Raw genomic sequence first — 23,182 nt, 5'->3', positions numbered from 1 at the left:
CCCTTTCCATCATTGTATCTTGAAAGCCAGAAACTTCTTCAAAAGAATGTTGTGATTAGCACATGCATTGCCTTAGATGGACGACAAAAAATTCTGGTAGATGAAATCTTGTGATAAAATATTGTAATACACGTGTCAGTGAAATAGTAGATGATTTGTTCAGTGGAGAAGCCTGTCTAGAATTTTGATTGACTCAGAATCTTTTATTTGCTTATATGTTCTATCATCTTTAAATACTTTAACTTTGCTAAAACTTTTGACACAGACGTTAATATTGGCGTGGGTCAATAACTGAACTGTGCCCTGCTACCTTTCTTAAAGAGATTTGTAACAATGGCATACTTTAGTCTGTCTGGAAAGATTCGTTGTGGAACTGGTGTATTAAATACATGGTTGAGTGCAGTAGATATATCAAAAGAATGTGCTTGTAATATTTTGCAAATGTCATCAACTTCTTGAGAATTTTTGCTTTCAAGAGAGTTATATTATTTATCTGGATGTCATTTGAATGATATAAAATAGATTGAATGCTTGCAGAACTAACTTCTCACATATATTGCAGTGCTTTTTATTTGGAGCTGACCATATCAAGTAACTCAGATGTATAGTGAAACCTCTTTATAACGTTCCTCCATATAACGTTTTCCTCTATGTTACATCCATTTTATTTGGTCCTGACTAAAAGCCCATATAAATTATGTTAAATTTTCCTCTTTACTGCGTTTCCTCTATATATTACAATTTCCTCCATGTAACGCTCATATTTTTGGAACCCTGGTCAATTATTTACCTCTTTATAACATTTAAGTGACTGGAAATAGACGCATCGTTTTCTGTTCTGTCGATTCACAGTTGGCACCGGCTTGGAAAGCCCGCACTCAGAGTGTTTCATATATCAGCAGCAGAACCTGGTCACGTGATACGTGATGCACATTCTTCTTGCAATCTTTTTAGTGCTATTTCAGTTTCTCAGATAATTTGGTGCCAAAATGGGGAATGCTGCAAGAAAAGTGCTGCTGTTTGTGGATAGATGTGTGGCACATCCACCAGACATATCCTTTCTGAGAAATGTGAAAGTATTTTACAGGCAATGAATGTAATTATGTACTCGTGGAGGGAAGTCAGTGCTGAAACTATTAAAAACTGTTTCACAAAAGCAGGATTCTGTGAAAATGAGATGGCAGCTCCTGTGAAAGATGTTGCAAGTGATTTGCAAGAGTTTCCAGAATTAATAGGCTGTGATTCCGTCACTTTTGAAGACTTTGTGGCTGTGGATGACAAGGTGGCAACCACAGGAGTACAAAGTATTGAGGAGCTGACTGCAGAGAGAAGCTTGGAGAATAATAGTGTAGTGAAAGTGACAGTGACAAGGAAGATAACTCTGTGCCCTCACATACTAAGGCAGCTGAAGGCTTTGAAACATTCAGGAGATATATGATTGCCCATAGACTTGAGGACAGAACAGTAGTTCAACTTGCTCATTTGGCCATAGAGTCTAGGAGAAATAGAAAACAAACATGCTTGCTTAAATATTTTAAAAATCATAGGTATGTGATCTTCAGATTGCATAGGTTCCTAGAGTTTTGTGCAAATTTAAGTTCAATTTAATAATTTAATTATTAAAGTAATTTTTTGTAACTAATTCTTTTTTAATCTGTACCATTTACTGTGTTTTTATGTAATATGTTAAGTATATCATAAACAAAATTTGGCTCATATTCTATAATTGGGTCAACTGAAGAACGGGATACCACCTGTCAACTTTGGACAATGACGTCATATCTTAAGAATCTGTTATAACTTTTTACAGTATAAACTGATCCATTTCCTTTCACCCATCCACCTACCGGGCCCCATATTTTAATTACAAACAACTAATCATTTGATACATTGATCATTTGCAATGAATATCATATTACAGTGTTGTGAAAATTTAAAATGTCATCTATGGCATCATTTGTCAAAGCTGATTAGTGGTATCCCAATCTTCAATAATGCCCTATAATTATTATTTGGAAGCCTTCCTCTAGTGTTTTCCTCTATACAGTGTTCAGAATTTGTGGTCCCTTGAAAAACGTTATATAGAGGTTTCACTGTATTTAGAAATTAATTGTTAAAGAAGCTTACATGCTAAATTAAGTCAGAGATAAATAATTTTGAAAATAAAGTGGGAAAAATGAGTGTAGTTAGAATGGAACTGGGAAAGTCTGTTAGTGGATAAGATGATGTAGTAATTAAGATATGATCAAATGGTTTTTGACACCAAACATGGTATTATGTGTTTACTATACCTTACATGTCCCTCTCAACTGCTCAGTGCATCTTCAATTTAGTGAATAGTGATCTATTCCCATTCAGATATTAAGTTCAGTCTCATACTGTTCGAAGAACAATTTACTTCATTCACAAAGTCTAATGGAAAAGATATGTAAAAGTACTTTTCTTTTAATACTGCAAGTCCTGGTGTTTGGCAAGTCCTACCAGCAGAGTGATAACGGAACTTCAACAATAGCAGTTTATGAAGCTCATGATTATAAGGAAAATAGTGTGAGAGGGACATTACTCATCAGATCCTGAAATTATATTCATACTTAAAATGAAAAATAAAATTATGTATTAATTTTGTAGAGGAAGAAGAAGCAGATGATGATGATGTTGGTGCTGGTGGGAGTGTCGGTGGAGAAGAAAATGGGAAAGCAGCTGGAAGGTAATTTAAAGTTTTGTTCCTTACTCTGTTCTCAACTTAAGGAGAAAAAGTATTTGTATAATCAACCTATTGCTCACAACTTCAATTTGGATGTTGAGGTAAGATATGCTGTTTCTGTTTCAGCAATCAGAGACGGAGGAAGGAATTTCGAAAGAAAAATCCTACATTCATGGAAGGTGTAAATGGTGTTACACCAGTCACAACCCAGCCTAAGTTGTCAGAAATACAGAAAAAAACTCAGTCATTATGTGGGTGGAGAGGGTGTGTAAACTTAATTTAATGCTTCATATATTCTGCCATATTGTAAATAGTGCACATCTACTCCATATTTTTGCCATTATGCTATAATGTAAGTATCACATAATAATCACACATCACAGTGCAAATTTTTAAACTGATAACTTAGTTACAAGCATGAAACAAATTATTAGAACAAGCTGCGGCATTTGAGAGCAGCAAGTAAGAAGAGGTTGCGAGTACTGTTGAGTGAGGACATCATTTTGCCTCTTGACATGTCTGTCTGTGAAAACAGACTAATGTACTTCTTCCTCAGTGTGCATTGTATCATTTGGAGACTGGCTCACCGTCGTTCATTTTATGTCCCAGAGGGTGCACACCATTTCTTTTCTTATTGTTCTTACCTTCTTTCTGATAGCTATTGTCCTGAAGTTTGCACTAGGATGACCTTATTTCAGAATATCAACAGTTCTCCTCACATATGTTTTATTAGTTTTTTGCATCTTTGTATTTCTGTAGTCAAGCCATTCAGCTGTTCTTTTTTTCGCCTAGAATAAGCATTTCATTTGAAATTTGTTAAAGTAGAGGCTGTTTTGTGGAAATATAAATACAAAACCTCAATTCTTCTCCAGCAATTGGCTAAATAACAACAGATTCTGGTCCTACAATAAATTGCTTAGTGTCTGGAAGGCCTCTATTCAGGCACTCAGAGAGCAGTCTGATTTGCCAATAGGAGACTGTAAAAGGGTAGGCAAAAAGGCATTGGTCTGATGTTTAAATCTCATTTGTGTAGGAGGATCAGGCAAGATACCAGCTCTAAACTACTGCACAAACTTCCACTTGGAGGACGAAAGTTTTGGCATTCCTGGTGTTAAAAAGCAGTGAAAGAATTGAACCCAAATAAGTTACCAGATCCAGATGGAATCCCATTTTGGTTTCACAGGTAGAACTTTTCAGCATTAGCACCGTAATTAGCTTCAAATTTCTAACCCACCATAAAGGCCTACCCAACAGGAAAAAGGTGCAGGTGACTCCGCCGCATACAAGAAAGTTTTAAGAATGTGCTCACACAAAATCAGCCTTGATGATTTGTTGCAGATTTTGTTTTTTAGCACATTCTCAGGTTGAATGTAATACATTGTGTCCATAACTAAATTTCCACTTTTAAAACAATATAGGAAGAGAATCACTGCACAGAATGACATCAGACTTGAACATCATATTATTGGCACAGAGGGAAAAGTCATGGAACAAAAAAACATTAACGAAAATTTGATCAATAGATGGCACTGTAACCATCAGAATATGAACAGCAACAGACTCAGAGCACACTGCTGTTTCTCAGTTTTTTTTACAAGAACGGTGACTGTACCAATAGCCCTGCAGAAGTTTCAAACACTCGAGGGTATGCAAAAAAGCACCAGTCCGATCTTTGCTAAGGATCTTACAAAATTTAAAAAGGCAGTTTCTTTTGAAGTGCAATGTGCCAGAGGTAGGAAAGCAGTTGATTGAACGTCTCTCGAAGCTGTGACCACAGTATTTGCAGGAGGGGGTCAAGTGGTGGTGTGCAAACATTCAGTGTATGGGGAAATGCCCCAACATTGGACATGCCAGTGAGCATGTTGCATAAAATCTTATGAAACAACTTGCATTGCTATCCATCAAAATCACCCATGTTCAACAGTTGCTTCTTGCTGAGCTGCCAGCAAGACGAAGGTTTGTTTTGGGATTTCTTGTTCATGTGGAAGAGGACAATTAATGGCCATGGAACATTCTGCGGACAGACAAAACGTATTTCCACCTCCAAGAACATGTTAGTACGCAGAATTTTTTTCCACATGCTCATCAAGTGGTACCAGTTTATTCTTCAGTGGTGTCTGCACGGTGCGGGTTGACACCATTGTTTATCGTATTTTTTCAAGGAGATGAGTACTTCAGGTACTGTTACCTGTACAGTCACTGATAAACACTATGAGTTTTTGCACATTGGTGCAACAGCATGGATGTTTAGGTAATAGAGCACTGCATCTGCAGGGCGAAACCAAATGAGTAGCTCTTGCTGCCCATCACTTACTTTTGCACACTTTGTGGAAGCATGCAGTCGGCAGTTCCCACACTTGGTATAGTGAAGTTTCGTTCACCATCACGCGGTGCTCAATCTCTGGCTGCGGTTCAACAGGCATGTGGCTCTGCCATGTGTCCAAGGAAACGTGGACTCTACACAGCTTCATCAGAACACAGTGACACTAAAAGACCTATCAAGCATCTGAATGCATTTAGAATTAGAATTTCTTGATGGCTTCCAATTTTCCTTGTTTTCTACTAAGAACATGTATGCTGCACACCTGAGATACACCAAATATTACGACTGCGTCTGAATATGATGTAAAATGAAATGAAATGTAAAGTGATAATGGAATATTGGGTGTTATTGAATGTCATTGATTTGGCTGTGGATCTCTAAATTTTTGAGAATGAAAGCTAAAGAAATAATGCTTACATTCATTATGCAGTAAACATCGCACTGACACAGAGATGTATTTTGGACAGAACAAATGAAAAAGATTTATGTTGTTAATTGTGACAACTAATTATAATTGGCTACGTTCTTTAAAATTAACAAAAGAACTTCAATCTAGCTACACTGTAGGCTCACATAAGTATACCCAGCAAGTAAACTAATAGGACTTGCTAAGAGTTGATAATATTCCCTACTGTGAACAGAAAGAGGAAAAAGCATGGGGTGTAATGATAACAGGAGATGGACATTATGCAAGTAAATTTCTATTTGGATAATTATTGGAATAAGTAGATCATTTAAACAAATCTATTTGTGAATAACTTATTTGTGTCTTGAACCGTAAATAACATAGAATGCTACTATATTTCCTTTATTTGCTTCTTCTATGGAATTATGTAACTTGGCTCAGCGCAGTGTCTATTTGAAATATAACTTATTATTGGTTTGTACAGAAATGTGGCTCACTGGGTTAAGCTCCAGACTAAAAAACTAAAAGTGTGCAGCTCGATCCCCTGTTGGTTCTAATAGTTTCATTACTTATTACTTCTTTCACCTGTGACAATGAGCAAAATACGAAGCCTAGTTGCACTGCGTTTCGGAGTACATATTGGAATGTAGGTCCCCCCCCTAACTGGCTGTACAAGTCAGTGCAGAGGTGAGAGGAAGTCAACGACAGACCCTCATGCCTAGTAAAGAACTGCAGTGTTCATACTAACCTTTGGGTTGAGCACACCTTTGCTTTCATTACAGCATAAGAAATGCAATATAAAAATACTTATAGGCATGCAGCCTTAGGAAATATGCTACTGACACAGCCCATTTCAGCTCCATCTGCTTCTGCCAGTACTTCTATCGTCTGCACCCCCCTTACTACCATGCACAGTTACTCAATGTAAGTAGCCAAAGATGAGAATTTAGTCTACTAAAACTCAGTCAGCAGCACCTTCCGTAGATTGCTGATACTATCAAATATGGATATCTCCATGATATAATTAAACAATTCGTTCATCTTTGTAGTGCTACAAAATGAGTGAACCAAGCAAGACCTTGATGATTGCTAGCAACTAACAACAACAGACTTTTAACCTAAAGTATGATATAATGTTTATGGGGTGGTGGTGCTGAATGTTCAGAGTCATTCAGAAATATTTTAAAATTAACTCTGAGCTAGCTTCCCATCAGAATCACAGCAATGCGTTACCTACAGTTTAAAAACAAATAGTTCACCTGCATGATTTTCTGCAACAAAGGGAGGCTTACAACAAACTACTGACTTGTGATAGCCAAAGAAATGTCAAGAAAATTGGGTCACAAGTTTCAAATGATATTATATAATAAAAAGAAAACTTTATTTTGAACGTGATTTGGAGAGAGAAGCTAATATAGAATCACAATAAATTATATGAAAAAAACCGAGCGAGGTGGCGCAGTGGTTAGACACTGGACTCGCATTCGGGAGGACGACGGTTCAATCCCGCGTCCGGCCACCCTGATTTAGGTTTTCCGTGATTTCCCTAAATCGCTCCAAGCAGGTGCCAGGATGGTTCCTCTCAAAAGGCATGGCCGACTTCCTTCCCTAATTCAGTGAGACGGATGACCTCGCTGTCTGATCTCCTTCCCCAAAACAACCAACTATATGAAAAAAAAAACTGCAGTGGAATTAACGATTTCTAAATTTTTGTTGATGATGATGATGATGATTGTGATTTGAAGGTCTTGTACCATTAGCCTGATATAAAGATAATTTCAGATCTGTTGCACCATTATCCTCTTTACATATGCTGAATATATTTTCTTAAGTGTGTCACAATGGCTGATCTTCACAAATCAGATAAACTTTCTGATGATATGATTTAAAAAAGGAGTTTTTTTTAACTTATTTAAAAGCAACATAAAGAACATTTGTTTAATAAATGACAGCGAATCGGGGCAAAAAATGTCATCAGATATCAAATTTATCTATTATTCAAATAGTTTTTTTATTCACAGACAATGAATAGATGTTTTTATTTGTGTAAAGCCATGATATTTCGAATAAATATTTTTATTTGTGAATGATGAATAATAATTTTAATCTTTGTCATTCATCATTTGAGTAAATGTGGCCCAGCTCAGGTGGTAAGCGAAGCACATTGTGCATGCATACACAGCAGATTTGTAGCAGGTGTGCAAATGAATTTGAGCACACATCATCATGGCTGTGGAAAAGCACATGACATACGCTTGGCTGTTGGCAAGTGCTACTCGCTTGTGTTGGTAGGTGAGGCACTATTGGACATCTTCGGTAAATTCCACAGACATTCGCAAAGTGTATTCATGCTCGCTCTCGCACACCGCAGGTGCATGCATACCACATGGATTAACCACAAGCTTGCAGAGCTCTAGTAAGTAGGATGATTTTTATGCAAGATGATGCTCCTCTGCACATTGCTCAACCAGTGAAGTGGCTGCTGCAGAGACATTTTGGAAATGCTAGAGTTATCAGCCATCATTTAGCTACAGCCTGGCCATACAGGTTACCAGATCTTAATCCATATGGCTTTTGGCCGTGGGGCTATGTGAAAGATGATTGTGGTCAGTGCTCCAATTACGAACACAGCCAACCCCCCTTCTATAGTGGTTTTTTAAGCTTTCCTTCTGCTTTTGGTTTCCTCACTTTTTTGAGTTTTGCTCTCATTGCTGCTGGTTTCCGGTTTTGTTTTTTTACCTTTTCCTAAGTCACAGACCGAGCGCTAATGACCGTAGCAGTTTTTCCCCCTAAAAACCATAACAAAAACAAAACAAAAAATACAAACACAGCTGAGTTGAAGGCATGCATTGTTCAATGCATTCTGAATGTGACCCCCCAAGACACTCCAGTCTTTTGTGGAATATGCTGTTTCTTGATCTAAATTTGTGGCAGAAAATGGATACAGCATATTGAACACGTTTGCGTCAAGCTCACGACAGTTAGAAACCAATTCGTTGTGCTTTTTGGTCCCAGGACAATTAAAAACTGATGTCATTTTCCTTTTTATACTGTTTTTGGCCTCAGGGCAATTAAACACAAATAGGGAACGACCATGACATGGGGGATGGGCTTACCAACTGTTGACTGACAAAATTATGCAGTCATGCACATTGAACAGTATGGATCGTGTTATGTGAAACTCAGCCATTGTATTGCAATTTATTTGTCATTTGTAGCCATTGCTCCTCCCCCCACCCCCACCCCCACCCTCATCACACACACACACACACACACACACACACACACACACACACACACACACACACACACACACACACACACAAAATTCAGCTTGCTTTTTCTTTCATGATCCCCTGCAAACTACAGGTAAAAGGTACCAGGCAGATTCCATATTCCTTGATTTTTATGAAGCATTGCCACATTGAAAACTGTTAACAAAGGTCTGAGCGTATGAAATAGGTACTTAGATTTGCGAGTGGCTTGAAAAACTTTTTAAATAACAGAATCCAGTACACTGTCCTGGATGGGGAGTGTTCATCGGCAACACATGTATTGTATGAAGTGTCCCAGAGGAAAGTGTTAGGAGTGCTCTTGTTCTCTATATACATAAACGACATGATGGACTGGGTGAGCAGCAGTCTGCAAATGTTGGCTGCTGTTGCCGTAGTATCAGCTTTCTGTGGCTGTAAGAGGACACAAGATGATTTTTGACGCAATTTTGTTTGGTCTGAGGAATAGCAGCTTGCTCCGAATGTGGAAAAATGTAAGTTACAGCAGATGAGTATGAGAAATAATCTTGTAATGTTTGACTACAATATTAGTGCCATTCTGCTTTAAAGTCACATAGATTAAACATCTAGGCCTAATGTTTTAAAGCACCGCAAAATGGAACGAGCGCACCAAATCTTTTGTAGGGAAGGTGAATGATTTTGTTAATTTTGTTACTGGTAGGTTCAAACAACATGCAGGTTTTACAGGCATCCTTCGGGAACTCAAATGGGAATCCCTGGAGGGAAGGCAACATTCTTTTTGAGGAACATTGTTGACAAAATTTAGAGAACCAGCATTTGAAGCTGACTGCAGAATGGTTCTGCTGCCTCCAACATACATAGCACGTAAGGACCGTGAATATAAGATATGAGAAATTATGGCTCAAAAGAAGGCATATAGACAGCCATGTTTCCCTTGCTTTATTTGGGAGTGGAACAAGAAAGGAAATGACTACTAGTGGTACAGGATACCTTCTGCCAAGTGCTCTAACATGGATTGTGGAGTATCTACATAGCTGTAGATGTAGACTTCAGTTAATTGGGAAAATTCTTGAATGGTTCAATCCAATTATAAAGGAAACTGCATACTAAAAAACTTGCACGCCCCATTCTTGAGTACTGGTTGAGTGTTTGGGAATCCTGCCAGATTGGGTTAAAAGAATACATTGAAGCAGTTTGAAGGCATGCTTTTAAATTTGTTATTAGTAGATTAGATCAACACATGGATGTTGTGAAAATGCTCAATGAACTAAATTGGGAATCCCTGCCGGTGAGAAAACATACATCTCATAAAATACTTTTGAGAAATTTTAAATAACCGTCATTTGCAACAGATTGCAAAATCATCCTATTATCACCAACATGCATCTCATATACGGACTAGAAAGGCAAGATAAAATAAATCACGGCTCATATGGTTGCATGTAGCATAGCCTTTTTTCCACTCCTCCATTTGTGAATGAAACAGGAAAGAGAATGACTAGCAGTGGTACAAGGTATCCTTCACTATGCACCATATGGTGGCATGTGGAAGATTTATGTAGATGTAGATAATCTTAAAGCAGTAGTTTGACAAGTTTTGTACTTGTCATTACTGGGTGAAGTGCAGGGATTGCTCCTGGACCTCTCACCCCCACCTACTTAAGTAACATCAGGTGGAGATGTTACCCCCTTTTATAAGCAAGTGTCCAACCAGTGGTGGATGATGATGTTAAGCAAGGACCAGGCATTAAGTTCTGGGCTCCAGTCCATTTGTATTACTGCCTGAACCATTATTAAGTAGGATTGTTCTCAGGGAATTTGCAATAATGCAACACACTGTGAAGTACTTGGATCTAAGCTGTTTTCCCAGCTCACAAGATCATCATTTACCCGTATTTTCACTACCTCCTCCTTCACAGAATCTCATACTTGAATCCCTTGTCATACAGATTCATTACTACTACTGATGTATAATATTTCAACAACTGTAACCATTTTGTGTATGCTACTAACTTAAATTATTGATTGGTCAACATCAGCACAGGCAATAAACTGGTACAGTGGTATTGGCTTTAGGAAACTGAAGCCAAGAAGAAGAAAAACAGCAATCAACAACTTGTTTGACAGCTTTATTTATTCCCGTCTTCAATTGGAGTAATATATCTTCATCCGTAATATGTTTTCATTGACTGCATTCTGACTGCTGCAGCAGCCTATTGTTCTGCACGTTATAGCTCCTTTTTCTGCATTTTGAGAGCTGCATCAAACCAGTCTCAGGACTGAATACCACAACAACATGCATAAAACGCACAGTTTTATGAGTCGAGGTGCGTGAAAGGGAAGCAGTGGTTGGGAAAGGAGTGAGACAGGGTTGTAGCCTCTCTCTGATGTTATCCAATCTGTATATTGAGCAAGCAGTAAAGGAAACAAAAGAAAAATTTGGAGTAGGTATTAAAATCCATGGAGAAGAAATAAAAATTTGAGGTTCGCCGATGACATTGTAATTCTGTCAGAGACAGCAAAGGACTTGGAATAGCAGGTGAACAGAATGGACAGTGTCTTTAAAGGAGGTATAAGATGAACATCAACAAAAGCAAATCAAGGATAATGGAATGCAGTCAAATTAAGTCGGGTGATGCTGAGGGAATTAGATTAGGAAATGAGACACTTAAATTAGTAAAGGAGTTTTGCTATTTGGGGAGCAAAATAACTGATGATGGTCGAAGTAGAGAGGATATAAAATGTAGACTGGCAATGGCAAGGAAAGCGTTTCTGAAGAAGAGAAATTTGTTAACATCGAGTATAGATTTAAGTGTCAGGAAGTCGTTTCTGAAAGTATTTGTATGGATTGTAGCCATGTATGGAAGTGAAACATGGATGATAAATAGTTTGGACAAGAAGAGAATAGAAGCTTTCGAAATGTGGTGCTACAGAAGAATGCTGTAGATTAGATGGGTAGATCACATAACTAAGGAGGAGGTATTGAATAGAATTGGGGAGAAGAGGAGTTTGTGGCACAACTTGACAAAAAGAAGGGACCAGTTGGTAGGACATGTTTTGAGATATCAAGGAATCACAAATTTAGCAGTGGAGGGCAGTGTGGAGGGTAAAAATCATAGAGGGAGACCAAGAGATGAATACTCTTAAGCAGATTGAGAAGGATGTAGGTTGCAGTAAGTACTGGGAGATGAAGACGCATGCACAGGATAAAGTAGCATGGAGAGCTGCATCAAACCAGTCTCAGGACTGAAGACAACAACAACAACAACAACAGTAGGGGAAGGGAAGGGAGAGGAAGGGAAGGGAAGGGAAGGGAAAGGAAAGAAGAAGATATAAGAGAACATGGGCTTGGTAGTAGGAGTAAGAGAGCAGATGGGCTAATTGAGTTCTGCAATAAATTTTGGTTAGTAGTAGTGAGTCACTTCACAAAAATTAAGAGGAAATGGTTTATTAGGAAAAGTCCTGGAGACACAGGAAGATTTCAGCTGGAATACATCATGGTGCGACAAAGACTTCAAAATCAGATACTGGATTGTTAGACATACCCAGGAGCAGATATGGACTCAGTTCACAATTTAGTAATGATGAAGAGTAGACTAAAATTTAAGAGAATAGTCCAGAAACAAGAGAATAGTTCAGCAAAATCAGTGTGGAAAGAAGTAGGGTGTAGAAATACTGACGACTAATGAGATGTGTTTGAGGTTCTCTAAGGCTGTAAATATTGCAATACTGAATACCACAATGGACCATCCAGTTGAAGAGAAATGGATCTCTCCAAAGGTGGCACTCACAGAAGTTGGACAGACTAACATCAGTCCAAGGAAGATAAATGTGAATAAACTTGGGTAACAGATAAAATTTTTTAATTCAACTAAATGAGGTGATACAAAAATATTCAGTGAAAGACAGTCCACACAATATATATCACTTAGAAATGAAAGCTAAGACAATGTGCCTCCACAAAAAATGTGTTGAAGTTGAAAAAGAAATAGTCATCATGACTGATACAGCATACAGAAATGTAAAAACAAACTTCTGTGAAATTAATATCAAGGGCATCAACATTGAGAGTATGACAAGAATTCCACTGTTGAAATGAAACCATCATGAGGCATTACTGACCAAAGCACCGCATCTGGTGTAGTTCGGGCATCTAGTGCAAGTCCTTTTAGTTGATGCCATATTCATGGTTTGCATATTGATGATGTTGAGGAAAACGCAACATCCAGCCCGGAGTGGAGAAAACCTCCAACCCAGCCAGGAATCAAACCCAGGCCCCCTGCAAGGCAGTCAGCTGCCTTGCATCGAGCATCGAGTATAGATTTAAGTGTCAGGAAGTCGTTTCTGAAAGTATTTGTATGGATTGTAGCCATGTATGGAAGTGAAACATGGACGATAAATAGTTTGGACAAGAAGAGAATAGAAGCTTTCGAAATGTGGTGCTACAGAAGAACGTTGAAGATTAGGTGGGTAGATCACGTAACTAATGAGGAGGTATTGAATAGGATTGGGGACAAGGGAAGTTTGTGGCACAACTTGACTAGAAGAAGGTATGGGTCGGTAGGACATGTTCTGAGGTATCAAGATATCACAAATTTAGCATTGGAGGGTAAAAATCATACAGGGAGGCCAAAAGATGAATAAACTAAGCAGATTCAGAAGGACGTAGGTTGCAGTAGGTACTGGGAGATGAAGTTAGCTTGCACAGGATAGAGCAGCATGGAGAGATGCATCAAACCAGTCTCAGGACTGAAGACCACAACAACATGCATAAAACTCACAGTTTTAGGCTCACTGATCCAGTCTGTCTCATTGCATCAGCACACTGCACTACTAAGTCTATCTCCAAAACAGGAAAGCCCTACTTACCTTCCAGATAGCTCCTCACTTGTTCCCATTGAGGACAAACCTAGATGCCTTCTGTGACAGTCACATGATATAATGTGTCAGCTAATCAAATAGACCTAAGAAAGCAAAACTAATAACAAAAAATACTAAATAAGTTTTAGTTTCGATCTCTTGTAATCAGTCACTCTCATACTGTCTCGTTACCATGTGAATACAGCAAAATTCGACAAAGTATGCCACATTTCTTCAGTTTAATCAGCAGTCACAGGGCATTAATTTTAAAATATTAAAATAAATGTAATAATAATAAATTAAATCATAAATAATAAAAATAAACTAAAATGCATCTTACTGTATTATATGATGTCATTTCTTCACTTTAAAATATTGCTCCACACACCAAAATGATATCAGTCACAAAATACCTCTTTTTGGCAGTTCTGGGTTTCCAGGCAGCCAGCCAGTGTCTATGGATACAGCAAACATTCAACTTCTGCAACAAAAGCCCTACAGAGTGTCTTGGAAAGCAGATGGGACAAGGCAAGTTGCTTCTTAAGCATTACTATTTCCAGTTTCAGTGATAACTGATCATTCTCATTTAAGTATTTTTGTCCGTTACTCCATAGATATTCTGTTTTAAAGAGAAAATTTCTTTTTAGGTATATGATGCTGATCCTCCGGGCAAATGAAGTTTACTTCATCGACAGAGATAATGCTGTATTTCAAGTTTCTGGTCTTAAGTTTCCACACAGGAAAGATCCTAACAGGCACATCGGAAATACTTTATTAGATGGGGTGAGTTTTTGCAACATTAATAAGTATGAATTTTATTGCTGATATCTTTTTGCCCTGTTTAATGGTGCAGTTATATACCACATTGAGAAAAAATTTAAGTATCAAGCCGGTTTAATTGTACTTGTGCATACAATGGAAAATCGAGGATGGGATAGTGGCAGTATTATGAAAAGTATACATTGCTACTCACCATATAGAAGAGAAGGTGAGTCGCAGACAGGCACAACAAAAAGTGTGTCAAATAAGTAAGCTTTTGGCAACACACACACACACACACACACACACACACACACACACACACACACACACACACACACACACACACACACACACACACGAAAACACGATTCATTTTTAGGACATCCACCGAGTGCATTATGGGTGCTGTCTACATATGTACTCTCGCTGACTACCGTGAAGTTCGTAACAGAGCGTACTTAGCATGGTTCGATTTTTACTCATTCCAGTTGTGCATGGACCATGGGAAGAATGACTGCTTAAATCCTTGTGTGCACGCTATAATTAGTGTAATCCTGTCATGGTCCCTTTGTGAGTGATGTATATGAGACTGAACAATGTGTGTAGATTTTTCACCTAATACATGTTCCTGAAACTTCGTAAGTATGCTTGCATGGGATAATTGGCACCTATCTTAAAGTTTGCACCAAATCAAGTTTTTCAGAATTTCCACGACACTCCACCATGAATCAAACCTGTGACCATTAATGCCACCTTTCTTTTTATACATTTCCTGTATCCATTGTTAGTCCTGTTTAGCGTGGGTCCCACACACTTGAGCACTTTTATCACATAAGTGATTTGTAGACTAACTGCATTTTCACAGTCCCCTGCCAGTCGACTGAAGTCTGCCAGTCCTATCAGATGATACTGTGCTTTCAAAAGATGTGTAATGTGTATCAGTCAGACAGTGCAATGCTGAAATGAAGCAATTTGCACATAAACATGCTACACATGTTGAGTTTGGCAGATGGGATAAGATGACCTTGTACATCTCTTCAAACATTTGGTTATTTCAAATTACTACTCATTTAGCTACCAATGTTGTGGACAAACTGACAGTTGCTGTTATGTGTGATCCTTTATCTCATATAGGAGTTGTTTCTGGAAGACTTCTTATGTAAAGCACTTTTCTCAATAGAATGCAAATGTTGCTAGATTCCATTTAGGGCAAAGTTAGCCTAAGGGTGCTAGGAGTATACATGAACCCATGGTAGTGTGGGAAACAATACATTATCCAGACATGTCACATGGCTATCTAGATACAAAACACAACATGAAATATGGATAGACTGTGGTAGACTGGATACCTCAACCTGCTCGCATTATATAATCAAAATATGTAAAGAGAACAAACTAATCTACAGTGTTTGAGCTCAACAGTATGTGAAGAGTTGGTGTTACGGCATCATCTGTCACAAAATAATGAATATGACTACAACTCACCATTGAAGGCCTGAAGCTACGACAGTGAGGCTGGTCACTAACAACTTGCCTGGGTGCAGCTTCCAGATCTTCAGATACAATCTGGCTTCTTGCAGTCTGCAGCACAGGACTGTTGTTCATATCCCCAGCAGATAGCTGCGTGCCATTGTGGCTGGTCATAAAACTATTCTTACGTCAAAGCCTGATTAACACTTCTTTACCCAAGTTCATATGGGCTATTAAATTGAGACATCAAGAATGGAGGAAAAAGATGAGAAGAAGCACATAACCAATGTAGGAATGGGAATGTGTTTTATGTGAAGAGAGAAAAGTATGAATCAGTTATTGTTGTGGTCTTCAGTCCTGAGACTGGTTTGATGCAGCTCTCCATGCTACTCTATCCTGTGCAAGCTTCTTCATCTCCCAGTACCTACTGCAGCCTACATCCTTCTGAATCTGCTTAGTGTATTCATCTCTTAGTCTCCCTCTATGATTTTTACCCTCCATGCTGCCCTCCAATACTAAATTGGTGATCCCTTGATGCCTCAGAACATGTCCTACCAACCGATCCCTTCTTCTGGTCAAGTTGTGCCACAAACTCCTCTTCTCACCAATTCTATTCAATACCTCCTCATTAGTTATGTGATCTACCCACCTAATCTTCAACATTCTTCTGTAGCACCACATTTCGAAAGCTTATATTCTCTTCTTGTCCAAACTATTTATCGCCCATGTTTCACTTCCATACATGGCTACACTCCATACAAATATTTTCAGAAACGACTTCCTGTCACTTAAATCAATACCCGATGTTAACAAATTTCCCTTCTTCAGAAACGCTTTCCTTGCCATTGCCAGTCTACATTTTATATCCTCTCTACTTCGACCATCATCAGTTATTTTGCTCCCCAAATAGTGTGGACCTATGGGTTGGTAAATGGAGAAACAAACTCTGTATCTCACTCGCTATATGTGGGATGAATCCTCTACGTTTCTCAGAAAAACGATAACCAAAACAGTCATTTTGCAAGTTGTAGGCATTACTGCTAGAACCATGCAAGCAGTGAAATTGGTTGTTTTGACATTTTGTCTATCCGTAATGAACATTTCTTTGTAAGTAGTTGAAACTTGTGGCTTCCGTGTCTTTTCAACAGAGATTGCACTGTAGTAATTAGACCAGTGATGCATTCATTGCTTTTATTTCACATTGTATACCTAGAACTTTAGCATTGGTTATTTTGATTGCTTAACGTTTCCTTAAGCATATGTGTCGCCTGAGATTACTACAAATGACTGACACATGCTATGCTGTATGCAACGAATCTTCTGAGGTGATAATTGTGTCTCGCTATACCTAAAGTGCTTGGTTGTACGTAACTCATACTGTGAATATTGAAAATGGCTCATAAGTTGTCATGCAAAGAAGTAACAGAATATTTATATTATCAGCAATGAGTTTCAGAGCAAGAATCAAAACATAGTGAAATTCAAAGGTGCGTAGTGATCAAGAGCAATAATTATATCCCACACAGTGAAGACTCATGCAGAGGTAGTTGTAAATTTTATTTTTATTTGCTTTATGACTAGTTTTGTGTCAGGACCCATTTTCAAATCATCTAGGTAGTCAAAATAGTATTTCTCAAAATGTAAGAACAGTGTCAAGTTAAACAGTAACAAAGTGCAAATAAACAGTGCAAATGAAAAGTAAAATTTGTGACTTTGACTGTTTTTTGTTGTATTGATTAACAGAAGTTGCTGCTGTACAATTACTCCAGCATATTGGTCATTCATAATGTTGATAGCTTCTCCTGAGAAAATTGGAGAATACAGTTCTTTTGTGATACTGCATCAGGATATAAATTTCGAGAAGCAAGGTTTCAGTTTTTTGTAGCAGGTGTTATGAAGGAAAAGTCCTCAAGTGAATGGCAGTATTGTCTTGTCAGACTTGAACAATATTTTGACAGTAAAACGAGTTGCCGTCATCAGGCATGTTGATAGACAGATTACCAAGGGACTTAAGTGCAGGGCAGGGGGTAAATGCCATTGTACCGCTTAATAAGGTTTTGTCCTGTTCCATTCACATAAGGAGCACAGGAAGAATGATTGTTTAAATGCCTACTGCATGCTGTAATTAATCTAATCTTGTCCTCACAATCCCTATGTGAGTGGTACATGGGGACTGTAGTACATTCCTAGAATCATCATTTATAGCCATTTCTTGAAACTTCATAAGTAGGCTCTGTCAGTGCAGTTTACATCTATCTTCAAGAGTCTTCCAGTTCAGTTTCTTCAGCATCTCTATAACACTCTCCCCTGGGTCAGACAAACCTGTGACCATTCATTCTGCCCTTCTCTGTAAACATTCAATATCCTCTGTTGGTTGGTCATGTACACTTGAGCAATATTCTATAAAGGGTCGCACAAGTTATTTGTAAGCAATCTCCTTTATAGACTTACTGCATGTCCCCAGTATTCTATCAATCGAGGAAAATCTAGCACCTTCTTTACCCATAATTGAGCCTATGTGGTAATTCCATTTTATATTCCTACAAAGTGTCACAGCCAGGTATTTGCTTGAGTTGCCAATTCCTACTGTGACTCACTGACATTGTATCCATTGGATACTATGTTTTTTGTTCTTGTGAAATGCACAGTGTTACATTTATGAACATTTAATGCAAGTTGCCAATCTTTGCACCACTTTGAAATCTTATCAAGATTTGATTCAATATTTATGCAGATTTTTTGAAACATGCATCATTAGAGATGCTGCATAATATGCAAAAAGTCTGAAGTTATTGTTAATATTGTCCAAAATGTCATTAATATACAACCTGAACATCAAGGGTCCCAACACACTTTCCTGGGGCACGCCCTAAGTTACTTCTGCATCTGACAATGCTGCACCATCCAACATAACATGCCCATCCTCCCCACCAAAAAATCCTCAATCCGATCACAAATTTCACTTGATACGCCATACAATTGTGTTTTGATAATAAGCGTAGATGTGGTATTGAGTCATATGCTTTTTGGAAATCAAGAAATACTGCACCTACCTTACTGCCTTAAGCCAAAGTTCTCAGTATGTCCTGAGAAAAGTGAGAGTTGGGTTTATATGATCAATGTTTTTGGACTCTATTCTGGTTGGCATGGAGGTCATTATGTTTGAGATAAGTCTTTATGTTTGAACTCAGAATATGTTCTAAGATTCTAAAACATTGGTGAAACATTTTTGTAACTATATTATCCTGATAATTATTCAGTGATCTTTCCTTATTCCTACATGTTCACCATTTCAAAATAAGTTATTTTTAAAAACTGTAAAGTGATTCTTGTTAGATACATACCTGAAAGAGGCAGAAATAGTCACTGAATTATAGTTTCCTTAATATATCTTTCAAATAATTGTCTCTGTCATTTGTTGCAGGAAATGGTTATAGATAAGGTGAATGGAAAGGACATCCCAAGATATCTTGCGTATGATATAATCAAATTTGAGGGCAATGACATTGCGTCACGGCCTTTTTATCCTGATCGGTTAACATGTATTGATGTAAGTACAAGCTTATTTATTTTGAAGAGTAATGATAAGGAAAACATTTATCTCTAATTTAAAAATCTGCTGTGCATCTGTTACAATAATACCACTATATTCAGTTCGTTAATACTCTATGACAGAACCATTTCTCATTGAGTATAGCCACTTATGTGTACTTTATACTACTGCAGTAAAATAACAAGTGAGTGGCTGAATTACTATTCATCTTTACTGTAAGATGATCTTCAGTGATTCGCAACCATTTTCCTCAAGAATGTTTCCTGTTATTTCTGCTCACCTTCCATTGAGTTGTTTTCTTACCCTTTAGAATGCTACAAAGAACATAGTTGCTCCATAAACTATCTATTCACCTGATGTGTGTCCTTCCCACCTGTATTTTGTTTTCTTTATTGTCATAATTATGTGCAGTCCTTCATTTCACTTCATTCTATTCCCTGATCCATTTGTTTGCTTCCTCTCTCTTCCAGTGTTTCACAACATATGTCTCTTCATGTATGGCTGAACAGGCTTAAGTTTTTAAACTGTGTTTCCAATTAAATTTCATGTTTCAACTGTCAGAAGTCAGAATTGTTAATATTGTCGCAGGCTCTGATGCATTTAGTGTGGTGTAGTGGCTAGTGTCTCTGGCTGGCATACTTCGGGCCGCCAGTTCAATACCACTACCTACCATTGTTTGTTATTTAGTATTCATTGTTTATTATTCCTGGAAGGATCTTGAAATATCTTTATTTGTATTCTGGTGTATTTGGCGTTTGTAACAGCAATCTGGAATACTTGATGTTTATACAGAGAGCAGCACTCTCTGTCCAGGAGTCCATTGTTATTCTGTGTGTACATTGGTGACAGTAATAAACATTCTTTCAGTACTAAAAAGGGAACCTCCCCATCGCACCCCCCTCAGATTTAGTTATAAGTTGGCGCAGTGGATTGGCCTTGAAAAACTGAACACAGATCAATCGAGAAAACAGGAAGAAGTTGTGTGGAACTATGAAAAAATAAGCAACATATACAAAACTGAGTAGTCCATGTGCAAGAGAGGCAGTATCAAGAACAATGTGAGCTTAAGAGCGCCGTGGTCCCGTGGTCAGCATGAGAAGCTACGGAACGAGAGGTGCTTGGTTCAAATCTTCCCTCGAGTGAAATGTTTGCTATCTTTATTTTTGCAAAGTTATGATATGTCCGTTCGTTCATTGATGTATCTGTTTACTGTAATAAGTTTAGTGTCTGTGTTTTGCGACCACACTGCAAAACCGTGCGATTAGTAGGTGAAAGAACGTGCTTCTCCAAAGGGAACAGAAAACATTTGATCGCAAAATCATAGGTCAAGCAGTTCCTCCACAGGAAAACAAGTCTGATATATTCTATACGACACTGGTGACAGCATGTGCGTCACATGACATGAATATGTTGTTGACCCACCTAACTTCTACAATTGGCGAGTGGGTAAAAAGATTCTTCTACCTTGCCCGATTTAGGTTTTCTTGTGGATGTGATAATCACTCCCAAAAAAGTGATGAAAACATAAGAGTTTGTCATATAAACTGAAAATAAAAAATTAAATTTTTCATTCGAGGGAAGAATTGAACCAAGGACGTCTTGTTCCGCAGTTGCTCACGCTAACCACAGAACCATGGCGTTCCTGAATACATTATCCTTGATGTTGCATATCTTGCACATGGACTACTCAGTTTGTATATTTTGCGTATTTTTTCATAGTTCCACACAACTTCTTCCTGTTGTCTCGATTGATCTGTGTTCAGTTTTTCAAGGCCTATCCACTGTGCCAACTTATAACTAAATCTGAGGGGGGTGTGATGGGGAGGTTCCCTTGTAAGTGCTAAACTTCGTGGACAATCCTGCCTTCAGATTTGGACTTGATTGTGGTTTGGATGTGACAATGTACACTGATCGTAAACTTTCTGTTTAAGACATGTGATAAGCTTTGATTTGAAAACTTGTTTACAAAAATCACTTAAGGCTATTTTTTTCTCCTCGTTGATTGTTTTGTTGCTAATCATTTGATGATTTTATTACAGAATCGTATCAAATGAAATAGGTTTATCAATCCTCAATAACTTTCAAAGATTTGCACTTGCACAAGCAAATTCCTACACCCAGTCAGTTAGTAGGACACATGGTGGACTTGTAATGAAAGAGAATGGTATTCTTGAAAAACTTAAGTATGAGTTTGCTGCAAGTTGTTGTACAGTATTTTTCATTCTTTGTATTGTCACTGAGCAGTTGTTTTGTATGTTATCAAAATGTGTGACATTCTGCCAGTGTATTTTCATCACTTTCTGCCAATTAAATTTTTATGTCTTAAAATGTGTGTAAAATGATAAATTCTTTGCTACACTGGCTCATGTGAATTTTATATCCATTGTTCTGACTCAGAGTATGCCAAGTATACTAGTCCACTTGGCACCAAAGTGCCATGATTTGAGGCAGAATTTGTTCTATCAACTGTTAACATTTAGGAACAGACCATATATTATAAATGTCATTGTAATTTTCTGAAAACAGTATGTCCACTATTCTCCATCACCTTTGGAGAGGCTCGGTTTTATTGGAGTACCTTAAACGTTATGTAATACTTTTTGAGAGAGTGACAAATATAATTTTCTTGTGATCAGTTTTGTGTAAGTTAGTCTGCCATCAACTATAGTACAATCCAGAGATGAGAAACACTCTTCATGTGATGTCAATGTTTTCAGGGTGAATATGTATAAGATCCACTAGCAAACCCAGCAATGCTTTGCAGTTGTCAAATATTTATGGGAATTGAAATAATTAATGGAAACTCTCATATAAAGATGTGAAACAAATACTAACAAGGAGAGAGGGGCTGGCCAGTACTTACCTCAGCTCAGTACAGCCGATAGATACACAAAAAACAACGGAAAATTTAAGTTCCTAGCTTTTGGAATAAATGTTCCTTCATCAGGGAGGAGAGAGGGGAAAGAAAGGGAAGAAGGGAAAGTGGATTTAGTTACTCACAACCCAGGTTATGAAGCAACAGGGAAAGGAAAACAGGGAGGGTAGCAAGGATGGAGGCATGGTTGTCAGAGGGAAGCCAAAGATATTCTACTGTAGGTACTGTGCCAGCTTCAAACCAAAGAGGATGCATACAGAAGTAAAGAGGTATATAGTATAAGATGTAGGATGAAAAGATGCATGAATGGCTAAAGAGGAAAGGGAAAGAGGAGAAGACTGAAGAGTAAATGGGAGTGAGGTTGTTTAACATAGGTTCCTACCCCTGTAACCGACCCCGCTGCAAAACCTGCCCCATGCATCCCCTCACAACCACCTACTCCAGTCCCGCTACTGGTAAAACATACACAATTCAAGGCAGGGCCACGTGTGACACTACACATGTCACTTATCAGCTGACATGCCTGCACTGCACAGCCTTTTACATTGGTATGACAACAACTAAACTGGCTGAGCGCATGAACGGACGCAGACGAACTGTCCGCCTAGGAGATGTCCAATACCCAGTAGCGGAGCTTGCCCTCCAGCATAATTCTAGGGACCTAGGAACCTGCTACACAGTATGTGCCATTTGGCTTCTCCCACCCAACACCAGTCCCTCTGAACTGCGGAGATAGGAACTTGCACTCCAACACATCCTTTCATCCCGCCATCCCCCTGGACTGAACCTATGTTAAACAAACTCACTCCCATTTACTCTTCAGTCGTCTCCTCTTTCCCTTTCCTCTTTAGCCATTCATGCATCTTTTCATCCTACATCTTTATACTATATACCTCTTTACACATCCTCTTTGGTTTGAAGCTGGCACAGTACCTACAGTAGAATATCTTTGGCTTCCCTCTGACAACCATGCCT

At 38.2% G+C, this 23,182-nt stretch overlaps 1 protein-coding gene across 1 annotated transcript in view; it reads left to right on the top strand.

The window, feature by feature from the left end:
- Positions 1-23,182, top strand: part of LOC126281319 (mRNA-capping enzyme) — a 90,820-nt gene that overhangs the window by 40,079 nt on the left and 27,559 nt on the right. Inside the window, exons 5-9 of the mRNA XM_049980167.1 lie at positions 2,629-2,707; positions 2,831-2,968; positions 13,974-14,075; positions 14,195-14,330; positions 19,204-19,329. Coding sequence (XP_049836124.1) covers positions 2,629-2,707; positions 2,831-2,968; positions 13,974-14,075; positions 14,195-14,330; positions 19,204-19,329 — 581 coding nt within the window. The remainder of the gene's footprint in view (positions 1-2,628; positions 2,708-2,830; positions 2,969-13,973; positions 14,076-14,194; positions 14,331-19,203; positions 19,330-23,182) is intronic.

This window comes from Schistocerca gregaria, chromosome 7 (genome assembly GCF_023897955.1).
Source record: "Schistocerca gregaria isolate iqSchGreg1 chromosome 7, iqSchGreg1.2, whole genome shotgun sequence".
NCBI lineage: Eukaryota > Metazoa > Arthropoda > Insecta > Orthoptera > Acrididae > Schistocerca > Schistocerca gregaria.
This window is presented reverse-complemented; position numbering and strand designations above follow the sequence as displayed.